Genomic DNA, 25,171 nt, shown 5'->3' on the forward strand with positions numbered 1-25,171 from the left:
ACTGGTTAATTTTGTTTTTGTACCTTCAAGCATGCTGGGAATATTAAAGAAGCTGCCAGGTGGATGGATGAAGCCCAGGCCCTGGACACAGCAGACAGATTTATTAATTCCAAGTGTGCAAAATACATGTTAAAAGCCAATCTGATTAAAGAGGCTGAAGAAATGTGCTCCAAGTTTACAAGGGTTTGTATGGCTAATGTTCTGGAGTGTGAACAGGATATAGTTGACTTTGTACTCACCTTTCTCTCTTTCAAAGTTAGTTCTTTGAAGTGTATAGATGTTTTACCTGCATATGTGTCTGTGAACCCTGTGCATGCCTGGTGCCTACCAAGGCCAGAAATGGGTATTGCATTTCCTTGAACTAGAATTGGAGACAGTCGTGAGCAGCCACATCAGTGGTGAGAATTAAACCTGAGTCTTCTGGAAGGGCACTCAGATCTCTTAACCACTGAGACGTTTTTTCTAGCCCCTAAAGTTTGTTGTCAGTATCGAAGTTGTCCAGCTATTAAATTACTGTATTAGAGGAAGAATAATCAACATTTGATGAAATATTTTCTTTTTATATTGTTCGACAATGATTTTTTTGTTTGCTGTTTGTTTTTTGAGACAGGGTTTCTATTTAACAGTCCTGGCTGTTCTGGAACTCGATTTGCAAACCAGACTGGTCTTAAACTTAATGAGATTCACCTGCCTTTGCCTCCCAAGTGCTGGGATTAAAGGTGTGCTCCACCTGGGGCTGGAGAGGTGGCTCAGTGGTTAAGAGCACTGACTGCTCTTCCAGAGGTCCTGAGTTCAATCCCAGCAACCACATGGTGGCTCACAACCATCTGTAATGAGATCTGGCACCCTCTTCTGGCCTGCAGAAATACATGGAGACAGAATACTGTATGCATAATAATAAATAAATTTTCTTTTTTCTTTTTTAAAAAAAAGGTGTGCACTGCCCATTCTGGACAATGATTTTTAAAACTGGTTTATAGTTGACTGGTGGCACACACCTTTAGGCTTACTTAGCACTCCAGAGGCAGAGGCATGCAGATCTCTGACTTTGAGGCCAGCATGGTCTACAGAGTGAGTTCCAAGACATCCTGGCTTATACAGAGGGACCCTTTCTCAAGATGCCAAAAGAAAAGAAAAGCCAGGTGTGGTGCTTCACACCTGTAATTCTAGAACTCTTAGGAGACAGAGGCAGGCAGATCTCTGTGTTGAAGGCCAGTCTGGTCTATAGAGGGAGTTGTAGGACAGCCAGGGTTACATAGAGAAGCCCTGTCTCAAAAAACTAAAACAAACAAAACCAAACAACTGGCTTGTAATGATTACTGTTGAGAAGAATGTGTTAGGGACTAAGGGGACTAGTGTTTTTACTTATCTGCCATATGCTGTTATTTATTATGTTAGTCCCAGCCAGCCAGGGACTATATATTGTTGTATACCTTTTGTGGCGTCATTTACAAAATTATTATCTCTAGTGCTTACAGAGAGAACTTAAGCCAGGCAGTAGTGGCTCACGCCTTTAATCCTGGCACTCAGGAGGCAGAGGCAGGCAGATCTCTGAATTTGAGGTCAGCCTGGTCTACAGAGCAAATTCCAGGAGAGCCAGGACTACACAGAGAAACCCTGTCTTGGAAAATTATTTCAGAAATGTGATAAATTGACTAGTACTCCTTTTTAAATCTTACAATCCCGAGCTGTCTTTGGTGGGGATCGTCTGGAGTCACTGTGTGATTTTCATTAGGAAGGAACATCAGCAGTGGAGAACCTGAATGAAATGCAGTGCATGTGGTTCCAGACAGAGTGTGCCCAGGCATACAGAGCCATGAACAGATTCGGTGAAGCACTTAAAAAGTGTCACGAAATTGAGAGAGTAAGTATCTTACATATGTGAACTTCTCGTGTTGTTTGGTTAGATCTGGAAGCCTTTAGGAAATCCATGATCTCCCCCCCCCCACACACACACACAGGCATTTATAATTCACAGCATGTGATTTTAGAATGAGAAATACCATATTTCAGATTCTAAAAATGAAAGTATTATGCACTGTTTTTCTAGCCATCCTCTGTATCATCTTTTATTTAAGAACCATTTTCAAAGACTTGAGGAAACTTTTGTATCCTGGTGATGCTTTTAGTGCAGTTTGAACTTTTGGATTGCTGCTGCTTATTCCCTAATACATAAAGCTCATTGATTGTCGAGGCCTGTTTGTTGTGGTTTAATTCATGATGTCTGTCCACCCTTGATAAAGATTTGAGCTTTGAAGCTTTTTTCTTGTGTTTCTGTGGAGAGTGCAGTTAATAATTTTCTTATAAAGTCATTGTTTTTCAACCTGGGTATGGTAATGTGTACTTGTAATCCCAGCACTTGGGAGGTAGAGGCAGGAAGATCTGGAGTTCAAGGCCTACTACCACCGTGTGTTTGAGGTCAGCCTGGGCTATGTAAGACCCTGTCTGAACTCCACACCACCACCTCCCAAATAAAAGTCATTTTGTTGTTAGTCTTTACTGTAGATTCATTTCCATGACTAGTGTTGGGTGTGTGTATGGTTTTTGTAGATAAACAGGTTCTACTCTTAAGTTGACATTTGTAATATCAAGTGTAGATTATCAGTGCTTGGTTGAACTCTGAGGTTGCTGATTTCTTCTTGACTTATTGGCTGCTTGATTTTTCATTTACATAGAAGGCATGCTACATAGAGTTCAGATTTAGAGACTCAAAAAAATTACAAAATACTATGTGCTGTAATCCCTGCCATAAGTTTTCTAAATAAAATCTCTATAGTATATGTGCCAACTATATAACCTCATCATATATACCAATTTGTGGGTAGTTTGTCAGAATAGTTTTACTTTAGTATGATTAAGGAGGAAATAAGTATTAATATAGTTGAAGTGTTATCCCTTTCATTTAAATTATTCAGTTCCTCTTGAATGTTCTTTGCTAAGTGGTAGCCAACTATATTTTTTTTAATGAATTGTTTATTTATTTTTTATTTTATGTTCATTGGTGTTTGGCCTGCATGTATGTCTGTGTGAGGGTATTGGCTCCTTTGGAATTGGGTTTACAGATAGTTGTGAGCTCCATGTGGGTGTTGGGAATTGAACCTGGGTCCTCTGCAAGAGCAGCCAGTACTCTTACTACTGAGTCATTTCTTCAACCCCTGCCAACTGTATTTTTTAATTTATATTAAATTATTGTAATTTTATACTTTTTATTAATTTTTCATTCTAATGAAGCATGTAATTCCAAGGTTTTGCTTTTACTATTTTCTAAGACAATGCTATGCTCCAGTATGATAATAAAAAGATAATTTTGTTAGCATTTTATAGAAATCACCGATGACCAGTTTGATTTTCATACGTACTGTATGAGGAAGATTACCCTTAGATCATATGTGGACTTATTAAAACTAGAAGATGTACTTCGGCAGCATCCATTTTACTTCAAAGCAGCAAGAATTGCTATTGAGATCTATTTGAAGCTTCATGACAACCCTCTTACAGATGAGAATAAAGAACACGAAGCTGATACAGGTATAACATTCAAAGATTTATCATTATTTACTCTTTATGAGTACTTATCTTCATGAATAATGTAGTTCCTCCCACCCCCAGAGATTTTATTGAGTATCTTGGTGGGAGGTTGTTATCCAAGACTAGAAAATGATAGGTATTTTGTTAATTTGTATAAGCAATAGAAGGAAAATTCCACTTTTATGCTTCTAAAATAAGTTAGACAAGACTTAATTTGGTGTTTGATTTTGATTTTAGAGTTTTGTTTTGGTATTTGAGGGGCAACTAAGGATCTCATCCAGTGGCTTTTCCTATTAGGTATCTATTACTGAGCTTCTTCCTCAGCCAGGGGTTTAATTTATGATTAGATGTTTGTATCTAACGAGCTTGAATTGCCTAAGTTTCACATTTAATATCAGATTTACTCAGATAACTATGATACTATACTTTCTGGCCATATAATTAGAGTGGAAACTCTACATTAGTGTTGACTCTTTAGTATAACTTGGCACTCCTTAAAAAAAATAAAAATCCAGTTATATTGGTTTGGTCCATGCATTTGCGTGTGCATTGGTTCTGTCTTTCTGCCATGTGAGTTATAAGGCTTGGCACAAGTTCCCTTACCCACTGAGCCACCTCACTTGATCTAGTCATTCCTTTTTTTAATTAACCCAGTGAAAGATACATTTTGCTTGAACATTAAAGTCCAATTAGAATTAAACTAGAAAAAAATCTCAGGAAAGATGGTTCACACCTGCAATCTAAGGACTCAGGAAAGTCATGGGGAGTTCAAGGTCAGTCTGGGCTATAGAATGAGAACCTGTCTTGAAAAAATAAGATTTTTGTTTTGTTTTTTCAAGACAGGGTTTTTCTATATAACAGTCCCAGCTGTCCTGGAATTCACTCTGTAGACCAGGCTAGCCTTGAACTCAGAGATCTGCTTGCTTCTGCCTCCTGAGTGCTGGAATTAAAGGTGCGTGCTCCCACCACCCGGTGAAAAAAATAAGATTAAAAAAAAAAAGAAGCCTAGAAAAATTGTTGTGACTCATCCTTTCACTCATTTTTGTTTAACCATTTTTTAGTAAGGTATCATCAAGGTTTCTAGGAAGAAGTCATCCCATCTCAAAGTAAAAGTACTCTTTCATATATATGAGTATGATAAATATTTATTGTATGTATAAATATTTTTAACTTATGACAATTTTACTGTAGTGAACTGACATGAGTTCTTTCAAGATAATGGCAGATACTTATGGCTACAACCAGACGTGGAGACAGGAAAGAAAATTTGGACTTCAAGGCTAGTTTATAGCATGCTCAATGATAGCTTAGATTACATAGTGTCTTAGTTAGGGTTTCCTTTGCTGTGAAGAGACACCATGGCCAAGGTAACTCTTACAAGGAAAACATTTAATTGGGGCTGGCTTACAGTTCAGAGGTTTAGTCTATTATCATCATGGCAGGAAGCATGGTGGCATGCAGACAGACACGGTGCTGGAGAAGAGCTGAGAGTTCTCTCTCTATCTGGTTCCCCAGGCAGCAGGAAGAGAGTGAGCCATTAGACCTACCTTGAGCTTCTGAGACCTCAAAAACCCACCCCACAGAGACAAGCTTCTTCCAATAAGGCCACACCTCCTAGTAGTGCCACTCCCCATGGGCCTGTTGGGGCCATTTTTATTCTAATTACCACACATAGACCCTGTGCCAGAAGAGCCAAAAGTTGGATCGTAGCTCAGTTGATAGATTTCTTTTCTAGCATGAATAAGGCACTATAAAAATATAGTCCCATCTATCAAATATTCTGATCTGGCTTTGATAAAATGTTATTAGAGCATAATGAAACCTATCCTTTTTAATGTCATCTGTGCTGCTTTCATGTTTCAGCTGGTTAGTTAGGAGAGCTTTACTTACAAAATTGAAAATAATTGGTATGTTGCCTACTGCCTGAAAAATGTGCTGATGTTAGCATAGTATTATCTATAGCTTATATGTACAGCATCATTGAAAATCTTAAGAGTCTGGAGTCAGCCTGAAGTAGGCCTAAATCCTTGCTTTGTCTTTCATTGTCCCTTTAACTTCCCTGCCTCCCCCAAATCTCCAGATCCTTAGTTTTCTAATGTCTGTCCATACTGTCAGGATTGTTTCAAGGCCCTCTTTAACTACTGTGTCCTTAATATTTTAAATACCTTATATTAATTGGCATAGTATTTGCATAAAACACATTCACTTGGTTTAATATGATGATTCATTTCTGATGTACTATGAATAGTTTTTTTTTTAATTTAGGGACTGCAGACAAAGGAAAAAGTCTACATGTATCAACATAATTTTTATTATTTTTTGGCTTTTTTGAGATAGACCTCAGTAGCCCAGGCTATTCTGGAACTCACTGAAAAATCTCTTTTAGGCTGCAAAGGGGGATTGTTTAGAGAGAAGGAAAAAACAAAAACCCATATAAACAAACAACATTTCTTTGCAACTAAATGGTTTCACCATCTTTCTCCTTATAAAAATATGAGAGTCTAGCTGGGCAGTGGTGGCACATGCCTTTAATCTCAGCAGTTGGGAGATAGAGAGAGGCAGGAGAATCTCTTGAGTTCTAGGCCAGCCTGGTCTACAGAGCAAATTTCGGGACAGCCAGAGCTACACAAAGAAACACTGTCTTGAAATCACAAACACAAAAATAAACAAAAAAAATATGAACGTCTAAAGATCGCTTTATTTTTTACAGGGTTTCTTTTCTTTTGAGTTCTAATTCAATGTGAGTCTACCTATCCGGTTGGTTCTATTTAGAGCACGGTGGCTGTTCGTGTAGATTTTGTTGTTAGAGTCTACACATAACCTTTACCGTCTTTTTTGTTGTATTCTTCAGGGCGAATGATCCTCTTAGGTACTCTCTGAGTCCTGGATTTTAATGTCCAACCTTTTGCTTTTGTCTTGGCTCCCTGGTACTTTAGATTCTTTCTCTCAAATTCTCTAGGACAGCAAGAAGAAGCAGGTGTTATACTCAATGTTTTGATTAGAAATCACTTTAGCTAGGTCACTTAATTTATTTGATATGTTTTATAGCACTATTGATAAGCTTCCCACCATGTTCACTTAAGCCTGCTTTTCCTCGAGGCCCTTTATTTCTCTTTCTCTCTACCCTTTCCTTCTTATTCTTTTTCTTTCTGTTTTTTTTTTTTTCTTTCTTTTTTCTTTATATGAGTCTCACTATATAGCCCTTGCTAGCCTGGCTCATTGTATAGACCAGGCTAGTCTTGAATTTACAGAGATTCCTGCTTCTTCTGTCTCCCAAGTGCTAGGATTACAGGCATGTGCCACCACTCTCTGCTCCAAAAAGAAACAACTACAACAAAAGGAAAAACCAAAAATGTGTCAGAACATTCTATTATAGTGTTATTTAATAGGTAAACAATATTACTGTACACAAAATAAAGTTGATTTAGAATAAATAAAATAATTAAGAGCAGGGAGCTGTTAAGCTCATGTGCTGCTCTTAGAGAGGACCCAAGTTGGCTTGCCAGCGCCCATGTTGGGTGGCTCACAGTTGCCTGTGTCTCTGGCTCCAGGGTGTCTGACAATGTTTTTTGGCCTTTGTAGGTATTGCATTGACATGCACCCCACCCCCTCCACATACATATATTTTAAATAATAAATAAATAGTTATATAACTAAAACCTTTAGGGGTAAAAACTAGACCCTGGTGAGCTAGCCCAGCAGTTAGGAGTGCTTGCTACTCCTGCATAAGATCAGAGATTGGTTCCTATGCCCACTCCTGTTTTGGGGGCTACAGTGCTCTCTTCAAACCTCCGAGGGCATTGGTTATACACATAGTGCACATAACATACATCAGACAGTACATCCTGTCTTAGTCATTGTTTTATTGCTGTGAAGAGACACCCCCCCCCCCCCTGACCAAGATACCTATTTTAAAAGAAACATTTAAGAAAGCTTGCTTCTAATTTTACTCTGTTATCATCATGGTGGGGAGTATGACGGTAGGCATAGTCATGAGATAGTTGAGAGCTATCTCCTGATACTTAAGCAGCAGGCAGAGAGGGGGGGAGGTTAGTACTGGCATGGGCTTTTGAAACCTCAAAGCCCACCCCTAGTGATGCGTTTCCTTCAATAAGGCCTCACCTCCTAATCCTTCTCAAATGTTCCACTCTGATGATGACTAAGCATCCAAGTATACGTGCCTGTGGGGCCATTCTTACTCGAACCACCACACCTACACCCGTAAAGTGAAATTGTGAACATTTCTAAGGTAGTTAAAACGACGTACTTCGTTAACGTGTTTATAATTCTATTAACACAGCAAACATGTCTGACAAAGAGTTAAAGAAACTACGTAATAAACAAAGAAGAGCTCAAAAGAAAGCCCAGCTAGAAGAAGAGAAAAAAAATGCAGAAAAAGAAAAGCAGCAGAGAAATCAGAAAAAGAAAAAAGATGATGACGATGAGGATATTGGAGGCCCCAAAGAAGAACTTATCCCAGAGAAATTGGCCAAGGTATTTCATAGTCGTGTTTAGCACAAGTGAGTGAGTGCCATGGCAGGCTTTGGCATTGAAAATTTAGTTATCGTTATGTGTTTATTTGTTTGTTTTGTGCAGATGTGTATGTGTGTGTATATGACTGACTGTGCTTGTAGAGGTTAGAGGACAACTTGGAGTCAGGCTCAGCTAAGGCTACCTAACCAAGACCCTGTCTTTTTCAGTCTTTATTTTTAAAAACCAGACTCTATTTGTGAGTTTTAACTATTGAGCCCAAACCTATATACTTACTATCACATGAGTTATTTTGATTGATAACCTACTTTTTTTTTGACCACAGGAATAATATTCCGTGGGGTTAGTAATTGTATAACTCATTGTGTTAAATGAATAGAATAAGCACGTTTTAGCATCACTAATCACTTGAAATCTGAAATCATTTTTTTCACTGCCTTATGTAAGATAATTAGGATATGAAAGGAACAGTTGGAGAATACATTTGGAATTTTTTAATGATTTATTTGTTTGTCTATTTATTATGTATACAGTGTTCCTCCTGCATGTATGCCTGTAGGCCAGAAGAGGGCACCAGATCTCATTCTAGATGGTTGTGAGCCACCATGTGGGTGCTGGGAACTGAACCCAGGTCCTCTGGAAGAGCAGCTAGTGCTCCTGACCTTTGAGCCATCTCTCCAGCCCCTACGATTTGAATTTGTACAGGGCAAGTGGTCAGTACCTTCTCTTAGACGTAGCAAAAGTGGTATAAGAAAGAACAGTGTGGTTTGACTCTTCCATGGGAATATTTGCATGTTTTCCCAGTATGTAACTACTGGGACGGAGCAGCGTTTTCTGAGCTCCCTGCAAAGCAGGACTGCTGTGCCAGGCCTCCTTTAGAAGGTTTCCTGACTCTGGGCTGCAGTGTTGTTTTGTACCAGATATTACAATATGGTCTAATGATTGTTAGTAGTTAGGGTTGTAGAGTTTCAGAGCTGAGTGTTTCTGAGTGCGTTGTTTAAGAGAAACACACTAAAAGGAACCCTCTCCTAGATTGTTCCTCACTTCATAGTATTATTACCTGCTAGGAACATAAGACTCCTCTCTTCCTAGTTTAAGTACCTCAAAGATGCCCTTATCCGGTAGCATTCACACTTACCTGGTAGTGGCAAGGTCAGATTACAGTAAGCCATCATAATTATTAGTTGCAACTTGAAGGCTATTGTAAAAGTCACTTCCAAATCTGGGTAAATAGCCTAAAATGCTGTGTGTGCGCACGTGTGTGTGTGTGTGTGTGTGTGTGTGTGTGTGTGTGTGTGTGTGTGAGAAATTTAGTGTTGATTAACTCAAGGTTTCATATGTATAACAGAACAAAAACCATTAAATCAGTAATTCCACCCACAGAGAAATGGAAAATGGCATGGGATTAGTTAATAAGTTTGGTACTCAGTCAGCTAAGGATAAATCTATATCAGTTTTGATAAAAGTTTGTTTATTTCTTTTTAGCAGGGGCTCACTCTAGCACAGGCTATCTTCAAGCTTATGCTAATCCTCCTTCCTAAGACTCAAATGCTAGAATTACAGGCATGAGCTACCATACCCAGCATACAATCTTCAAATTTATAAATTGCCTTGAAATCTAATCTTCGTAAGACATACTGTATAGGAGTATATCTTTCTGTCTCCCAGCATAGCAACAAAAAAAGAAGTCGAAATTATTTCTCTAGTTTAGCATGGGTTGGTAATTTGTATTCATGAATTCTTCGCGTACTGTTCATATTTCTCTTCATACTTTCCAAGGACCATCAGACTGTAGTGTTCTTTCTCTATAAGTAAACCCCTTCTGTAAGATTTGTTTTATTTGTATGAATATTTTTCTTTTGTGTATGTCTGTGCACCACACAAGTTTCTGGTGCCAGCAGAGATAAGAAGGGGGTGTCGGATCCCCTAGAACTGGAGTTAACACATGGTTATAGGCCCTGGTGTGAGTGCTGTGAACCTAACCTGGGTCCTCTGCAAGAACAATTGCTCTTAACTCCCGAGCCATCTCTCCAGCCCTAGTCAGTCATTTTACTGCTCTTCTAGAGGACTGTCACCCATTCGGTGGCTTACAGCAGTCTGAACTCCAGTCCCAGGATATCCCACACTCTTCTGGCTTCTGAGGGTACTGCACACATATGATGTACAGGCACACATGCAGACAACACCAATAATCATAAAAATAGTAAGATTTTTAAAAAATTAAGAGTTCTAGAGTTGAAAATGGCCTTTGTGTAGATTGTGGGAGGTTAAAATTTGACAGTATATTTCTGGGTAAACTGGTAAGTGCCTTTTTTTATTTTTTACTTTTGGCAAAAGAAAACAGCAGTGTAAATTAAATTCATATTCCTCAAGAATCTTACTTCCTTTTGTATAATGTCTTTTATTTTGGTAGGTTGAAACTCCATTGGAAGAAGCTATTAAGTTTTTAACACCGTTGAAGAATTTGGTGAAGAACAAGATAGAAACTCATCTTTTTGCCTTTGAGATTTACTTTAGGAAAGGTAGGCTATTAGGGTACAGTGGCCTGATCAAACTGTCACTCCATTGCTTAGGGTTAGTGTCACCCACCACTGTTGCATTTTTTGGCAGATGCCTGTATAGATTCCTCATAGAAATGCCTGCTGTGCACAGAATGTTGTGGGGAAATGCCGTGATGTATTTGACCTCTTAGGGAACACAAAGCCCAGCAGTACATACGTACACACCTAGTATGAAGTCAGAGGTAGTGATCATCATGTGTGATTCAAGGAGAGAACTGAGGGGTTTGTGATAGAAATACTTCATAGAAATGGAAAGCGGAGAAGAGTGGGTGACACAGTTGAGCAGCAATAAGTTTTAGCTATTATGAGTTGATGTCATAAATGGAAACGAGTCTCTGAGCTGGATCTGAAAGGATAGTTCATGATTCTGAAGGAAAGAGTATCCACTAAAAACACCAGGAAGTGTCAACACTGTTGGTGTCTGTACTTTTTGGAGGGACCAGGAGAATGGCCTTGTCTTTCACATTTAGAATGCTCATGTACACACACACACACACACACACACACACACACACACACACACACACACACACTCATAGTGTTGAATTTATGTAACTCAGTTCATTGGGGAAATTTATTATGATAGTATGAATTGAAGTGAATAGAAACTGATTATTAGATCAAAGTAAGGCTGTTAGATCAAAAAGTAGTTGTTATGAAGCTGGGATGAGGTTCATACTTGTAGTCCCAGCTACTGGGAAGTTGAGCCAGGAGGGTTATGGCCCATTAGTTCAAGGCCAGTGTGGACAATACAAATAGACTGTAATGTAACTTTTATTTTGGAATAGGATGCAAAACTTAGTATTAATTGAATGTTTATTTGTTTATTGAGAAAGTCCCTGTGTTCCCCTGGTTAGCTTGGAACTCAGTTTGTAGATCAGGCTAGACTTAAACTTGGCAGCAATCCTTCTGCCTTTGCTTCCTGAGTCTGGGATCATGGGTGTGTGTGTGTCAGCATGCCCAGCTGTTAATGTATTTATATAGATATATAATATAGAAATGGCTAGGAAGAAATAGATCAAAAGAGAACAATTGTTTCCTGATAGATTTTTAAGTAGTTAAAATTTATCTTAACTATATTTCCTATTTTTCACAATTAAATAAGTTTTTTAAATAGGTAATTTTCACATGTAACAGTTAAACTGTCCCCCCCCCCCCCCTTTTGCAGGAGGTGTGGGGAATAGGATTTTACTATGAGCAGTGGATGGCCTGGAATTCATAGCGGTCCCACGTGCTTTTTCCTCCTGAGTGATAGAGTGCTAGGCTTAAAAGGGTGCACCACCGTGCCTGGCTAACCCAGCTCTTTTTAAAATTAATCTTTGAGGGCCAGCAAGATGGCTTATCAGGTACCCCCAAGCTGAACAATTGAGTTCCAACCCCAGAACCCATTTGGAAGAAGGAGAAAACTGACTCCTACTGCAATTCTCTGACTTCCACAAGCACACACAAAATCAGTCAGTCAGTCAGTACAATTCTTAGTCCATTATAGCAGCTGCTCCTGTGATCTCAGCAGGAGGCGCATAAGTTTGAGGCCAGCCGAAACACAGTGAGATCCTTGTGTCTAAAATGTAAATAAAAAACAAAAATGTTGTTAGGTGGCACCCCGAGATACACTGAAGTTGCCCTGTTTAAAGGGGCAGTGAAGGGCTCTGTTCATTTGGCTTCTTGGCTGTGTTCTAATCTCAAAGGGGCCTCAGCATCTTGCAGTGCTATCTAGTAGATAATGATAAAGAGCATGGCAGGAATTTTAGTGTTTTCTGAGTTTTGAGGCCATAGGAAAGGAATTGTTTTAGAAGAACTTAGGGTTTTATACTTTGATATTTGAAGCATGATACCAAATTAGGAAAGTCTCAACAAAAGAGGTGACTATCAAGAAGACTCAGTGTAAGTTTCTGTTTAACAGGTGGAGACACCGCTGAGACTTGGGAAAGGTAAGCAGAAGGGAATAGGAATAGTGTAGAGCAATTAGAAAACATAGCCTGCCTGGGTAGATGCATCCAGAGGTGGCAGAGGAGTCAGGGATGGCAGAGGAATGGTCAGGTGGAATTAATGGTATGTCTCAGAACACAGGAAAGGAGGAGATACAGGAGTTTTTCTAAGTAATGGAACATGTCTGTCTGTTTTGATTAAAGGAAGCTGGAAATGAAATGTTGCTCTGTTTATGTGATACTAGTTCATATACCACAGAATGTTGTATAAGTTCTGTTTTGTCATTAAAGAATGACCTATGAACATAACTGACATGTAGCCAATTGGAAGGAAAGTGTTTGCTTCAAAGGTGTTAGAGCTTGAATGTGATTGAGTCTAAATCTACTTTTTGTGTTTCTAAGGTCCATGGCCCTTCCAGGAAGGACAATTTATTTATGAAATTATCAAAATACTATTTTTTTCTTTTTGTAGAAAAGTTTCTTTTGATGCTACAATCAGTAAAGCGGGCATTTGCTATTGATTCTAGTCATCCCTGGCTTCATGAATGCATGATTCGACTCTTTAATTCTGGTAGGTTTTTATTCCCCTACTGCACATATTTGACTAGTAGTTGGTAATGAGTATAGGACTGGGGGTGGTCACTGGGTCAGAGATTTTGCTGCTTCTCCAAAGGACTTGAGTTTGATTTACAGGACAAATACCTCTAACTCCAGCTCTGGGCTATCAGTGCCATTTTTTGGCCTTTAGTGGCACCTATGTCTACACATACATAAATAAAAACAAATAATAAATATTAAAAGTAAAAAGAATCTGAACATAACCTCAAAGTCATTTTAAAGGTATTGCATATTTAGTTAGCTGAGAGAAAAATAGGGTTCTTTTGTGATAAATATCTTTATTTTAAGGCCTTAAATGCTATATAGTGATAGTATAGAATTGTTTGGTTCAAGTATTTGAGAAGGATTTTTGGCTCTCTTTCTCCGTTTCTGTAGTGGGGATTGAACCTAGACCTTGTGTGTGGTAGACAAAGCACCCTTCTACTGAGTTGCAACCTATCTATGAGTAATTTTATTACTTTAAAATAGCCATCTGAAAAACAAAAAAAACAATTGTGTGCTTTTCAGTTGTTTTGACAATCAGATCAATACATTAGTGTCTTTGTGCATTAGATTCATAGAAAAAATACTTTTGAAGCCCCTTGCATCCATCTGGGATAGAAATGTTAGGGTTCCAGATGTGCCTGACTATATCTGGCTCTTTAACCTGAGTTTCAGGAATTGAGCTCAGGTCCACAGGCTTGTTTGTCAAGTGCTTTTATCTACTAAGCCATCTCCCTGGACCTCTAGCGCTCTCTCTCTCCTCTCTCTCTCTCTCTCTCTCTCTCTCTCTCTCTCTCTCTCTCTCTCTCTCTCTCTCTCTCTCTCTCTCTCCTCCCTCTCTCCTCTCTCTCCTCTCTCTCTCCTCCTGTCTCCTGTCTCCCTCTCCCTCTCCCTCTCCCTCTCCCTCTGTGTGTGTGTGTGTGTGTGTTTCAAGAGAAGGTTTCTCTGTGTGTTTTGGTGCCTGTCCTGGAACTTACTCTGTAGCCCAGGCTGGTCTCGAACTCAACAGAGATCCCCCTGGCTCTGCCTCCTGAGTGCTGGGATTAAAGGTATGCACTACCACCGCCTTATTTTGCTCTTTTTAACAATAATCATTTAATATTTTTACTAGAACCTTAAAGTGAGTACTCACTAATCCCACATAAAATATGAATATTCTCTACCCATATTAACATTGCCAACAATCCTGAGGCTCCGATACTTAATTCTACTATTTGCGGAGAAGCTAATGGCATAAACCAAGTGTGATTTTAGTTTTAGGGTGTTAGAGGAACCAAATCAAAGTTCATTAGAATATGGTTGGTTGTTTGTTTATTTTTGTTTTTACCTGACATCTTACTGGTGATTACTTTTCCTTGATTCATGAGATTTACTATCCTACCATGGAAGGTAATCAGAGTTTATATATATATATATTCTGTCCACTAATCATTAGCAATAAAATTGTTGTATAGTAAGTCTAATGATTGAGATTTCACCTAAGATATCAATAAAATTTCATTACATAGAATTCATAGAATTTTTTGTTATTGTTGCTTTAAATATTTATTTTATTAATTAATATTCCTTGCTGTCCTAGAACACATTGTGTAGACCAGGCTGGCCTAAAACACACACAGAGATCCTCCTACCTAAGATTAAAGGCATGTGCCACTTGTCTTTGTTTGTTTGTTTGTTTGTTTACTCATTTATTTATATTTGATGTGTAGGAGTGTTTTGCATGTATGTGTGCATAAGTATGTATATGCATTGTGTGCATGCCTGGTACCTATAGAAGCCAGAAGAGGACACCAGGAACAGAACTCATATTCTTTGCAAGACAGTAAGAGCGCTTTACCATGGAACCATCTCTCTGGCTTTCAAATAACAGTTTAAGTTTGCTCAGTAGCTGGGATTTTGTTGCTGCTGGTGCCTTTAGTTTGTGTCCTTTGGTTTATTCATAGTTTGGTGTGTGAGGGAACAGATAATTGTCCCTTTGTGGAGAACACAGCTACAGTGTACAGGAGTCATTTTTTCTGTTTTTCTCATTTCTCTTGCCTTTTTTGTAAGACAGGGTCTTACTAGGTAGTTCTGGCTCTTCTGGAATTTCCTATGCTGATCTTGAACTCACAAAGCTCTGCCTGCCTCCACCTCCTGGCCACCACCATGCCTAGCTTACTAATTTTAAAACTGAAGAGACCTCAAGGTTTGTTTGTTTATTTGTTTGGTGTGTGTGTGTGTGTGTGTGTGTGTGTGTGTGTGTGTGAGAGAGAGAGAGAGAGAGAGAGAGAGAGAGAGAGAGAGAGAGAGAGAGAGAGAGAGATTACTAAGTGAGGATAGTTTTTGCAAATGGCTGTTAGTCAGGTTAGGGGTTTACTTTTAAAAATTTATGTGCATGTATGCCAGCACCATAGTATACATGCAAAGGTCAGGGGACAATGTGAGAGCTGTCTATGCTCTGAGAATCATTAAGTTGTTAATTTTGCAACAAGCACCTCTACCCTCCAGGTCATCTTTCAGGCCTGAAGATAGGGTAATTTTTATGTGTATAGATAATACATCTTAAATTTTATGGTGTGTTTTGTTTTCTTCCAGTTTTTTCCCCCTGAGGGAAAATAAGTTAAAACCAATAATGAAAATAGTTAACCCTCCTTCCAGAAGTAATGCAGGCTATACAGTTGCTTTCTGTTTGTATATAAAGGACAAGGTCTCTCTCTGTAGCAGCCCTGGATGTCTTGGAACTTGATTTGTAGACCAGTCTGGCTTCTAACTCAGAGAAATCTGCCTATCTCTGCCTGCCAAGTGCTGGGATTAAAGGCCTTCAACACCATCACCTAGCTAGGAATTACTTTTTATCTTACAGAAGATAGTATTCATAGAAATTAGCTAAGTCTATTTTAATAGGTTTTATTCCTTTTCTGCTCTTCCTTCCTGAAAAATAAGCCTTGATAAGTGGTAAGAAAGTGTTAAAAGTACAACTATAATTAAGGGCAAATTAAATTTTTAGTAACTTAATTGAGCCACTTAGCTTCATAAAATAAATGCTCTTTAACCAACCAATAGCTTATCGGTGAATTATTTTGGTTTATGATTATGTGTAGGCTATTCCTTTTTTTTTTTTTTAAGATTTATTTATTATGTATACAGTGTTCTTCCCCCATATATGATTGCATGCCAGAAGAGGGCACCAGATCTCATTATGGATCGTTGTGAGCCACCATGTGGTTGCTGGGAATTGAACTCAGGACCTCTGGAAGAACAGCCAGTGCTCTTAACTTCTTAGTGTTCAATTCTTTCAAACTCAGGATAATAATTCATTAATGGAATGCATTACTATCACTTGAAAAGCAAATAGAAATAAATACATAGAAAATGTCAGTATATATTGCACAGATTGAGGATATGGGATATATGTGTGTTACATATATGTTTAGCTGCAGTAAAAATTTGAAATTGATTAACAGTCGCCGCCGCCCCCCCCAGACAGGGTTTCTTTGTGTAGTTTTGGTGCCTGTCCTGGATCTCGCTCTATAGACCAGGGTGGCCTCAAACTCACAGAGATCTGCCTGGCCCTTCCTCCCGAGTGCTGGGATTCAAGGTGTGCGCCATTACTGCCCGGCAATCAGCAGAGTTTTTAACTGAGGAAAATCTACTTACTGTTTTCAAAAGTATAGTAAAATAATAAGTATACTTTATTGAATACCAATTACATAATTAGAACTTTGACACACAGTGGCTTTTCCTTAAGGAATCTTCTAGGTTACTTCTTACCCACTTTTAAGTTTATTTTAAAGTGAATAGCTCCATCCACAGTTCCTGAAGATTAAGGTTGGTCATATTTCATTTTTGCTTTAACTAGTAAAGGCTCCTTGGGCGAAGAACTATTGTAAGCTTTATCAGAGTATCTAACTGCTAAGAGAGTTGTCTTTTTAATTTCTTAACAGTGTGTGAAAGTAAAGACTTACCTGAAACAGTTAGAACAGTATTAAAACAAGAAATGCATCGTCTTTTTGGAGCAACAAATCCAAAGAATTTTAATGAAACTTTTCTGAAAAGGAATTCGGATTCATTGCCACATAGATTATCAGGTAATCATTTTATTTGGTCCTTCTGGTAGGCTTCTTGAACAACTTTAGTGCTTTAGTGAATCACTGTCAATGTATGGTATAGATTTTGCTCAAAATGGCAATTTACACTGTACTTTTTTAATACTAGGAAAACAGGCAGCATTTAGTTGCTTCTTATATATTTAAAGTTTTTGTGTAGCAGAATTGTTATAGTAAAACCAGATACATTGTTTCTACTAGTTCAGAACCAACATTATAAATAAATAAATACAACTGATTTTTTAATGTGTGGCGGGGGCGGGGGGGGGGGGGGGCAGGTAAGGACTCACTGTGTACCCATACCTGACCTGAAAGTCACTATGTAGACAAGACTAGCCTCTAATTCACAGAGATCTGCCTGCTTCTGCCTCCAAGTGCATGTGGCACCTCGCCCAGAAGTACATCAAGAGTTAAGGGGTTTTCTCTCCAGTCCCCACCCACCCCAAAGTGCATTTAAGTGTATACTCCAACACTGTGCCGGTAGAGCTTGTGTTCTCCTCATGCTTCCATTATTGTGATTAGAAAGCTCACTTAATATGATTTTGATTTCTCATGCTTTTGTGTTTTATCAGACTTGGTAAGCTAAGCACCTGAAAACATCCTACATTTCAGAAAGTGTGAGGCCAGAAGCCTCAGTCACCATGCACCAAAGTCTGGGCTTTATTAGTGTGCTTTGAGAATATCTGGTTAAGGCTGTTGGTGCACACTATTAATCCCAGTACTCTGGAGGTAGAGGCAGATGGATCCCTGTGTGTTCATGGCCTGCCTGGTCTACCTAGCAAGTTCCAGACCAGTGAGCTACACAGTGAGCTCTCCTGCATACAAAACAAGGCAAACCTGGCTAAGGCTTAGAAGCTTTATGTCACTGTGGCACGAATGCCAGCTTTAGTCTCATGGCTGTTCCTCTCATTGCCTTTTCCCACGTGAAATTACTGAACCATTTCCCCTTGGCTACCAATTATTGTATTTATTTTAGTAGGAAAATGGTTCACAATCTCATTACACCAAGACAGTATTGAGTATTTGTATTGCTTCATGTTTTTTATTATGCATGGTTTACTAACATTTTATTCCGTTGGGTGGATCTTTTATGTACCTTAGTCTTTTCTCCTACTTTAGACCATCCAACCCTCAGGGAGGTGTTGCAATAACAGTGTCTGCCATGGCTATATCGTGTTGCATTGCTTGACCATACCTTCTGTTTTATATCTGAATAAATAGATGCCCAGACTCGTTCAAGGTTTCTAAACTAAGACCTCTTTCTTCCATTTAGCTGCCAAAATGGTGTATTATTTAGATTCCTCTAGTCAGAAACGAGCAGTAGAGCTGGCAACAACACTTGATGGGTCCCTCACCAACAGAAACCTTCAGGTAATGGGGTCTACTTACTGATTTTAAGCAATCACTCTCTAAGAGAAACTTACCTTCTCTTCCACTTCTCTCTAAAGGTGTTGAGGGGCTGTGTGCGTATGTTTGTCTTTGTGTTCTTGTACACAAGTATACCAGGTTAGTTGGTACTTAGTAACTAGTTTCATGTATATAACTTGAAATAACTTTATTTAGAAATATGTTATGATGAAATTACATGTACTCAGGCTAGAGAGATAGCTCAGCAGTTAAGAGCACTGGATGTTCTTCCAGGATAACGAGATTCAATTCCCAGCACTCACATAGCAGTTCAGAAATGTAACATTAGTTCTAGAGGATCTAAAACCCTCTTCTGGCTTCCATGGACACTGAGCACACATAAAGATAAAACATCCATACACCCATTCATTTATTTAAAAGTAAATAAATCTTTTGAAAGTTAAAAACATGGTTATTTTTGGATTTCAGTTATATTTTGGGATACCTATATATCTTGCAACCACTAGTCTCACCGAGGATTCTGACAGATTTACAATGTACTTAGAACCAAATGTAGTGGTGCACGACTTTAATCCCAGCAGCATACAGGAGGCTGAGGCAGAGGCAGGCAGATCTCCATGAATTCAAGATCAGCCTGGCCTACATAGTGAGTTCCAGGACAGCCAGAGCTGCATGGTGAGACCCTGTCTTGAAAAAAACAAAACATAAGATGTTCTTAGCATAGACTAAATTAAAAAACAAAATAATTTTTAGAGTAACATTATGAGAATATGATCATGTTAATTCTAATTTAAACTATAAAGAAAAGATAGCTACATTGTATTATGATTGGTCCAATAAAGAGAGTACTTGGTGTTGCCCAGGCTGTTAATCCCAGCACTTAGGAGGCAGAGACAGGTAGATTTCTTTGAGTTAGAGGCCAGCCTAGTCTACAGAGTAAGGCCCTGGCTAAAGAAAGAGTGCTTGCTGAAAAGTAGCTTAATGTGTTTATTCAATACAAATGAAGGCAATATATCTTTTCTTTTAAAGATTTATTTGTATGTGTGTGTATGCATTTGTGAAAGTGTGCCTTCCAGAAGATGGTGTCAGATCCCATGAGTTTGGAGTTTCAGGCATTTACAGGACATTCGTCTTGTTACATGAAAAGTCAGCTGGAACCATTGAGCCATCCATCAATCCGGCTTAAGAGTGAAAGTCGTGGAACCCGAGGTTGTCAAGTAATGCACCATTGGGGTGGAGTGTGAATGTAGTGTATTTTGTATCTTGGCAGGATTTTTTGGAGTGCTATGTATATGGAAACTAAATAGTGTTGTCTAACTGAAAAGAAAATGTGAGGCAGCTGGAAATGTGGCTCAGCAGTTAAGAGCACTGGTTGCTCTTCCAAAGATCCTGAGTTCAATTCCCAGCAACCACATAGTGGCTCACAACCATCTGTAATGAGATCTGGTGCCCTCTTCTGGCCTGCAGACATACATGCAGGCAGAACACTGTATACACAAGGAATAAATAAATCTTTTTAAAAAATGTGAGGAATGCACATAACATGAAACATTTTAAAATGCAGATACAAATATAGAAGATATTGAAAGGTGTGTGTGTGTGTGTGTGTGTGTGTGTGTGTGTGTGTGTGTGTGTGTGTGTGAAAGAGAGAACCTGTTTTTCTAATCACTTTACTAGACTTTTTTTTGCTTACTTAATTCTGGGACATTCCTTAAGATTGCTCTTTTTTATTTTTATTTATTTTGTGGGGGAGGGTTAAGGTAGGATTTCTCTGCAACAAGGATTGCGCTTTTTAAAAAAATATTTTTGTGTCTGAGTGTTTTGCCTGCATGTATGGATATGCACCATATGCATGCTTGGTGCTCTTGGAGGTCAGAAGAGGGCATTGGATCTCTTAGAACTCATTAGAGATGGTTGTGAACCACCATGTGGATGCTGAGTACCAAACTCTTATGAGGCCTCTGCAAAAGCAACAAGTGCTCTCAACTGCTGAGCCATTCTCCAGCCTCATGATTCCTTAATGTGAATTTGAAGTTTAATAACAGGACTTGATTTTGGTTTTGTTTGTTTGTTGAGAGTAGCCTTGGCTGGACTAGAACTCACTATGTAACATAGACCAGACTGGCCTTGAACTCATAAAGGTCCACCGGCTTCTGCCTCACAAGTGCTGGGATTAAATATGGGCCACCATGTCCAGGCCAGTATTTGATTTTGCTTGCTCATTCCTTCCCTAAAAGAAGGAAAGAACATGTCCTACATGCAGAAATCAGCATTGACATTGTAAGTTTAATGTTTATACATAGGGCCAAACTAGGCTGAGGCAATGTTACTTCATAAGGTGTGTGATTGTTCAAAGTACCCCTTTAAAAATACTACTTTTAGCTGGGCGGTGGTGGTGCACACCTTTGATCTCAGCACTTGTGAGGCAGGCAAATGTCTGTGAGTTCGAGGCTAACCTGGTCTACAGAGTGAGTTCTAGGATAGCCAGGGCTACACAGAGAAACCCTTTCTCAAAGCCCTTCCCCCAAACAAACAAACAAAAAAAACAGTACTTTTTTAATCCCTTATGTATCTCATCAAATGAACATACACTTCTTTTTGTTTAATTTTGGTATAAACCCTCCATTTCTGAAGAAATGGTTGACTTAGGCCTTAAAGACCATCCTAATGGGATTTATAAGCAGGACGAAATGCTTTTGTTTTCCTTAAATATCTGTTTTATTCTTATTTTGGAAATGGTTGAAGTATCTCATGGTAAGATCTGGTTTGTGTTGAGTTCTAACATGACCTTTTCTTTTCTTTAGACCTGCATGGAGGTGTTGGAAGCCTTGTGTGATGGTAGCCTAGGAGACTGTAAAGACGCTGCTGAAGCTTATAGAGCAAATTGTCATAAGCTTTTCCCTTATGCTTTGGCTTTCATGCCCCCTGGATATGAAGAGGATATGAAGATCACAGTTAATGGAGATAGCTCTGCAGAAACTGAAGAACTGGCCAATGAGATTTGAACATCGTTAAACAAGCAAATGGAATGACTTTGGACCATATTAGTATATAATATTTTTGTCACGCACCTGCTGCATTGCTCTAACTTACACAGAATGAGAGGAGTAAATGTTCTTGCCTTCAAATAGTCTTTTACGTTTTTTATCCTGCTGAAAACTATATATAAAATATCTAACATTACAGGATATAGGTTCAGTTTCTTAAAAATTAAAAGCTGCTAAAATTGAAGGGTTTAAAAAATTCCATATCCTACTCCTATCTTCCCTGCCCATGTTTTTAAACTAATTTATATAAAATCTGGAGGCTATTACAGCTAACATAGCAGGTGTGTGGCAGAAATATTACTTTAAATTTGTCTTGTGAGATTTTACTATATCTCAGACAGCATAAATGCTGTTTTAGCACTGGATTCTTTCACTGAGCACAAAGAGTTGTTGGGGCTTTAGCATCTGACTGATTTTGTTACGGGGTTGATTCTTGACCATAGGAAGTATGCAATGTGAATCAATATGTACAGAGCCATCTACAACAGATGCTTGACGTTGTAGAGCCTGGGACGCATAGCTACCAAGCAGATTATATGAAACCTAGAAGGTGTTCAGTACGCGTGTTGTGTTTCCAAAATTTGCTGTACATGATCAGTTTGGTGTTCTTGTACCACAGTTTTTAACCGAAGGAACCAGTTGGAACAATCTCAATTTTTAACTAAAACTTGAAGAACTAAAATAACAATGCAAACCTTTAGCATTGTTTTGGCCAAACTTGTTAAAACTGTAATGCAAGAACCAAATGCACTGTGATGTGGCACCAACTAATTAGCAAGCATGAAATTTTCACCCGAGAGTGAAAAAAAGAAAATCTACCATGGCTTGAAGTTAAAGAGCAGAACTCCTGACTACCATTCTATGACTGATCAAGAGACTAATAGCTAAAAACCTCAGCAGGCCTTGTTCACGATATGCAGAAAAAAGTGCTGCAGTTTAGATACCTCTGGAACTTTTCCACAGTGTCACAGGTTTGTAATACTTGAAGCCCTTCATTTCTAAGAATATATTTCTTGCTCAGTTGTTTCAGGCAAGCCCAAGACTTTGTAATTTTTAAAGGGCCCAAGATTTTTTTTCAATAACAGACCAGCTTCTTTCTCCTGCAGTTACAAATGTAATTTCTTCTTTTGTTGTCAAACATAAGGTACCAAATATGATGCAATAAATTGTTTTGAAAAACAGTTGTGTGAATATTTCCACTAATCCGAGTTGGGCTTCTGTGAAATACACAGGTGGAAACAGAGGTTGCAAGCCAGAGGCAATGCAATGCACTGTAGGGCTAGTACAGAGGGGAGCTTTTTAGAGTGGGCTAGAGGATGGTGTCAGGAAAGTTCCAGAATGAAGTAGAATGCTGCTCCTTTGTTCAGATTTCACTGAGGGCTAGGATTGTGGCAGGTCCTATGAATGTAATCATTTGAAAGGAAAACTAAACACGACTATTTTGATTGGGAAAACGAGCCTTAAACACGTCAAACCTGTACACTGAGAACTAGCCTCAGGCTCAATATTCTCTTTATGTTTGCAAGGTCTGAGCAATTAAGTTTAAGTAAAATGAATTAAGTGTATATAAAATTGAACTTTTGTAGTATTTTAGTTATAGATAGTTCATACGCTAAAGGGAATTTTCAGAAGATCAAATTCTTTTATTTCATAGTACATGATCTGCATTCCACATCCCAGTCTAACGTTAGTGATACAAAGATAATTACAGTCTGAACTCCAGTGCTTTGCTTTAACAGGCCCTGTCTCAGGAACATCTTAACAGATGGCAAAAAAAATAAAATAAAATAAAATAAACTTTAAACAAATTTCTCCTGTGAGTGGCAACTGAGGCTCTTATTGTATGGAAAAACACTAGTGCTACCTCTGCCACTAATTCAGTGTTGGAGGAAGCACCAGCCATATAGTAGGCGTGTATGTGTGGACTTGTCTAAACTCAACTGTATATCACAATGAAATCTATCTGTCTTGGCAATGTTCAAACGATGTAGATTGTCTTAGGATGAATACTCAGAAGTACTCAGAACTAATGCAGATGCCACCCGAGAGGAGCTAAATTCCTATCATGTATATTGTATTCCACCCCAATTTTACTGGAACTATTGAATAAATTGTTTATTTTCTTTCAGGTTTACTTGATAGTGTATACATTGTCTGGTGTCAAAGAACCTTGACTGGGTTCACCTAAAACATTGTACTGTACTCTCTTGAGTATATCAACTGGATCATTTCACATTTACCCCATCCATATTCAGTTAATTTCCAGTGATACTGTGGGGGAAAACAGGGTTAGATAAACAAGATGGAAAAATGCAGTGTGATGTTGTAATCTAAACAAGTGCCTTATGTTTATTGCTAAGAACTGGTGTTATCAACCCTTTTAATAAGAAGGGGTTCCCTCGGCCTGTATTAATTAATATAGGAAAGTAAAGATCCTTTTGTTTTTCTTTATATTCACTATTGTCATTTCTCATTGAAAAGCTAAACTCTGACTAGCTTAGTTTACTTAGCTTTAATTAGATAGTTGAGTCATACATTTTCACTATTTTTTTCTGTATTTATTATGCACAACAATAAAATGATCTCTAATAGCATGACTAAAAGTAGTGCCGATGTCACTGGAAAGCTTTCTGGGTCCTACAGGCCCTGTTTTTTCACCATGATTGTATTGGATGCTCTACTGCTCTGAGCTGCGGAATGAAAGCTGTGACTGTATGAAGAGCTCAGAGAACCATGGTCCTGAGTCAGGTGGGTTGTAACAAACAGAGAAATCCTTCTGATCAGTTGGTAAGACTATTCCCATTGCCATGCATAGCAGCATCCTTTGGGGGAAAGCTTAAACACAGAGTGTTGAACATGGTAGGCATTTCTTTTAGATAATTATTATCCTTGAGTTCTGAAGATAATGATATTGAGAGAATTCAGACCAACCTTCTTGATGGAAGGAGTCTTCCTTTTCTGCCTCATGCTCCTGGTCTTTTAATTGAAAGATTCTTAATACCATTTTGCTGTTGTCTAAGCTTTGCTGAACCAGTTGTTAAGTCTAAGACAAACCCTATGAGATAGCTGTGTCACACCACAGGAAGCAGAAATGGTTTCAGTTTTTGCTGGTTGGAAATTACAATTTATAGCAATAAAAAGTTTGGAAAAGGTTATTTATCAAGTTTCACTTTTCTGTTCTACAGCTGAGATGAATATGGAAAGATGAATATGTCTTTGTAGTGTGTAGGAGATTCTGGAGAATGCTGTGTTTAACAAAGAATATCTTTTATGTATACTGTAGTTCATGTAGTAAAACAACTGCTTCCATGAAGACATACTCCTGGTAATACTAAAAACAAGCAAAGGGTGCTGTGTTTGAGGGTGCATGCCTGTAATCCCAGCACTTGGGAGATGGAGTTGAGGGCCAGTCTAGAAAGAAAGAAAGCATAGGGAAAAGCTATAGAAGGAAAGAGTCTAAACGTCTCGAGCTTGTTCATGCAGTTGACTCTGAGGCACCATCATTTTGGTATAGTAGCTAGAAGAAAGAAGTTTGGTACAATATGAATTAGAACTTACTGATG

The 25,171-nt window shown here is 38.5% G+C and overlaps 1 protein-coding gene across 1 annotated transcript in view; it reads left to right on the forward strand.

The window, feature by feature from the left end:
- Naa15 (N-alpha-acetyltransferase 15, NatA auxiliary subunit) overlaps nt 1-23,742 on the forward strand; it is a 71,982-nt gene extending 48,240 nt beyond the window's left edge. Inside the window, exons 12-20 of the mRNA XM_076574058.1 lie at nt 31-183; nt 1,736-1,864; nt 3,315-3,528; nt 7,829-8,022; nt 10,433-10,541; nt 12,981-13,079; nt 17,032-17,175; nt 18,467-18,564; nt 21,366-23,742. Coding sequence (XP_076430173.1) covers nt 31-183; nt 1,736-1,864; nt 3,315-3,528; nt 7,829-8,022; nt 10,433-10,541; nt 12,981-13,079; nt 17,032-17,175; nt 18,467-18,564; nt 21,366-21,566 — 1,341 coding nt within the window. The 3' untranslated portion in view covers nt 21,567-23,742. The remainder of the gene's footprint in view (nt 1-30; nt 184-1,735; nt 1,865-3,314; nt 3,529-7,828; nt 8,023-10,432; nt 10,542-12,980; nt 13,080-17,031; nt 17,176-18,466; nt 18,565-21,365) is intronic.
- Nucleotides 23,743-25,171: the final 1,429 nt, after the last annotated feature.

The sequence above is a fragment of the Peromyscus maniculatus genome, chromosome 6 (assembly GCF_049852395.1).
Source record: "Peromyscus maniculatus bairdii isolate BWxNUB_F1_BW_parent chromosome 6, HU_Pman_BW_mat_3.1, whole genome shotgun sequence".
NCBI lineage: Eukaryota > Metazoa > Chordata > Mammalia > Rodentia > Cricetidae > Peromyscus > Peromyscus maniculatus.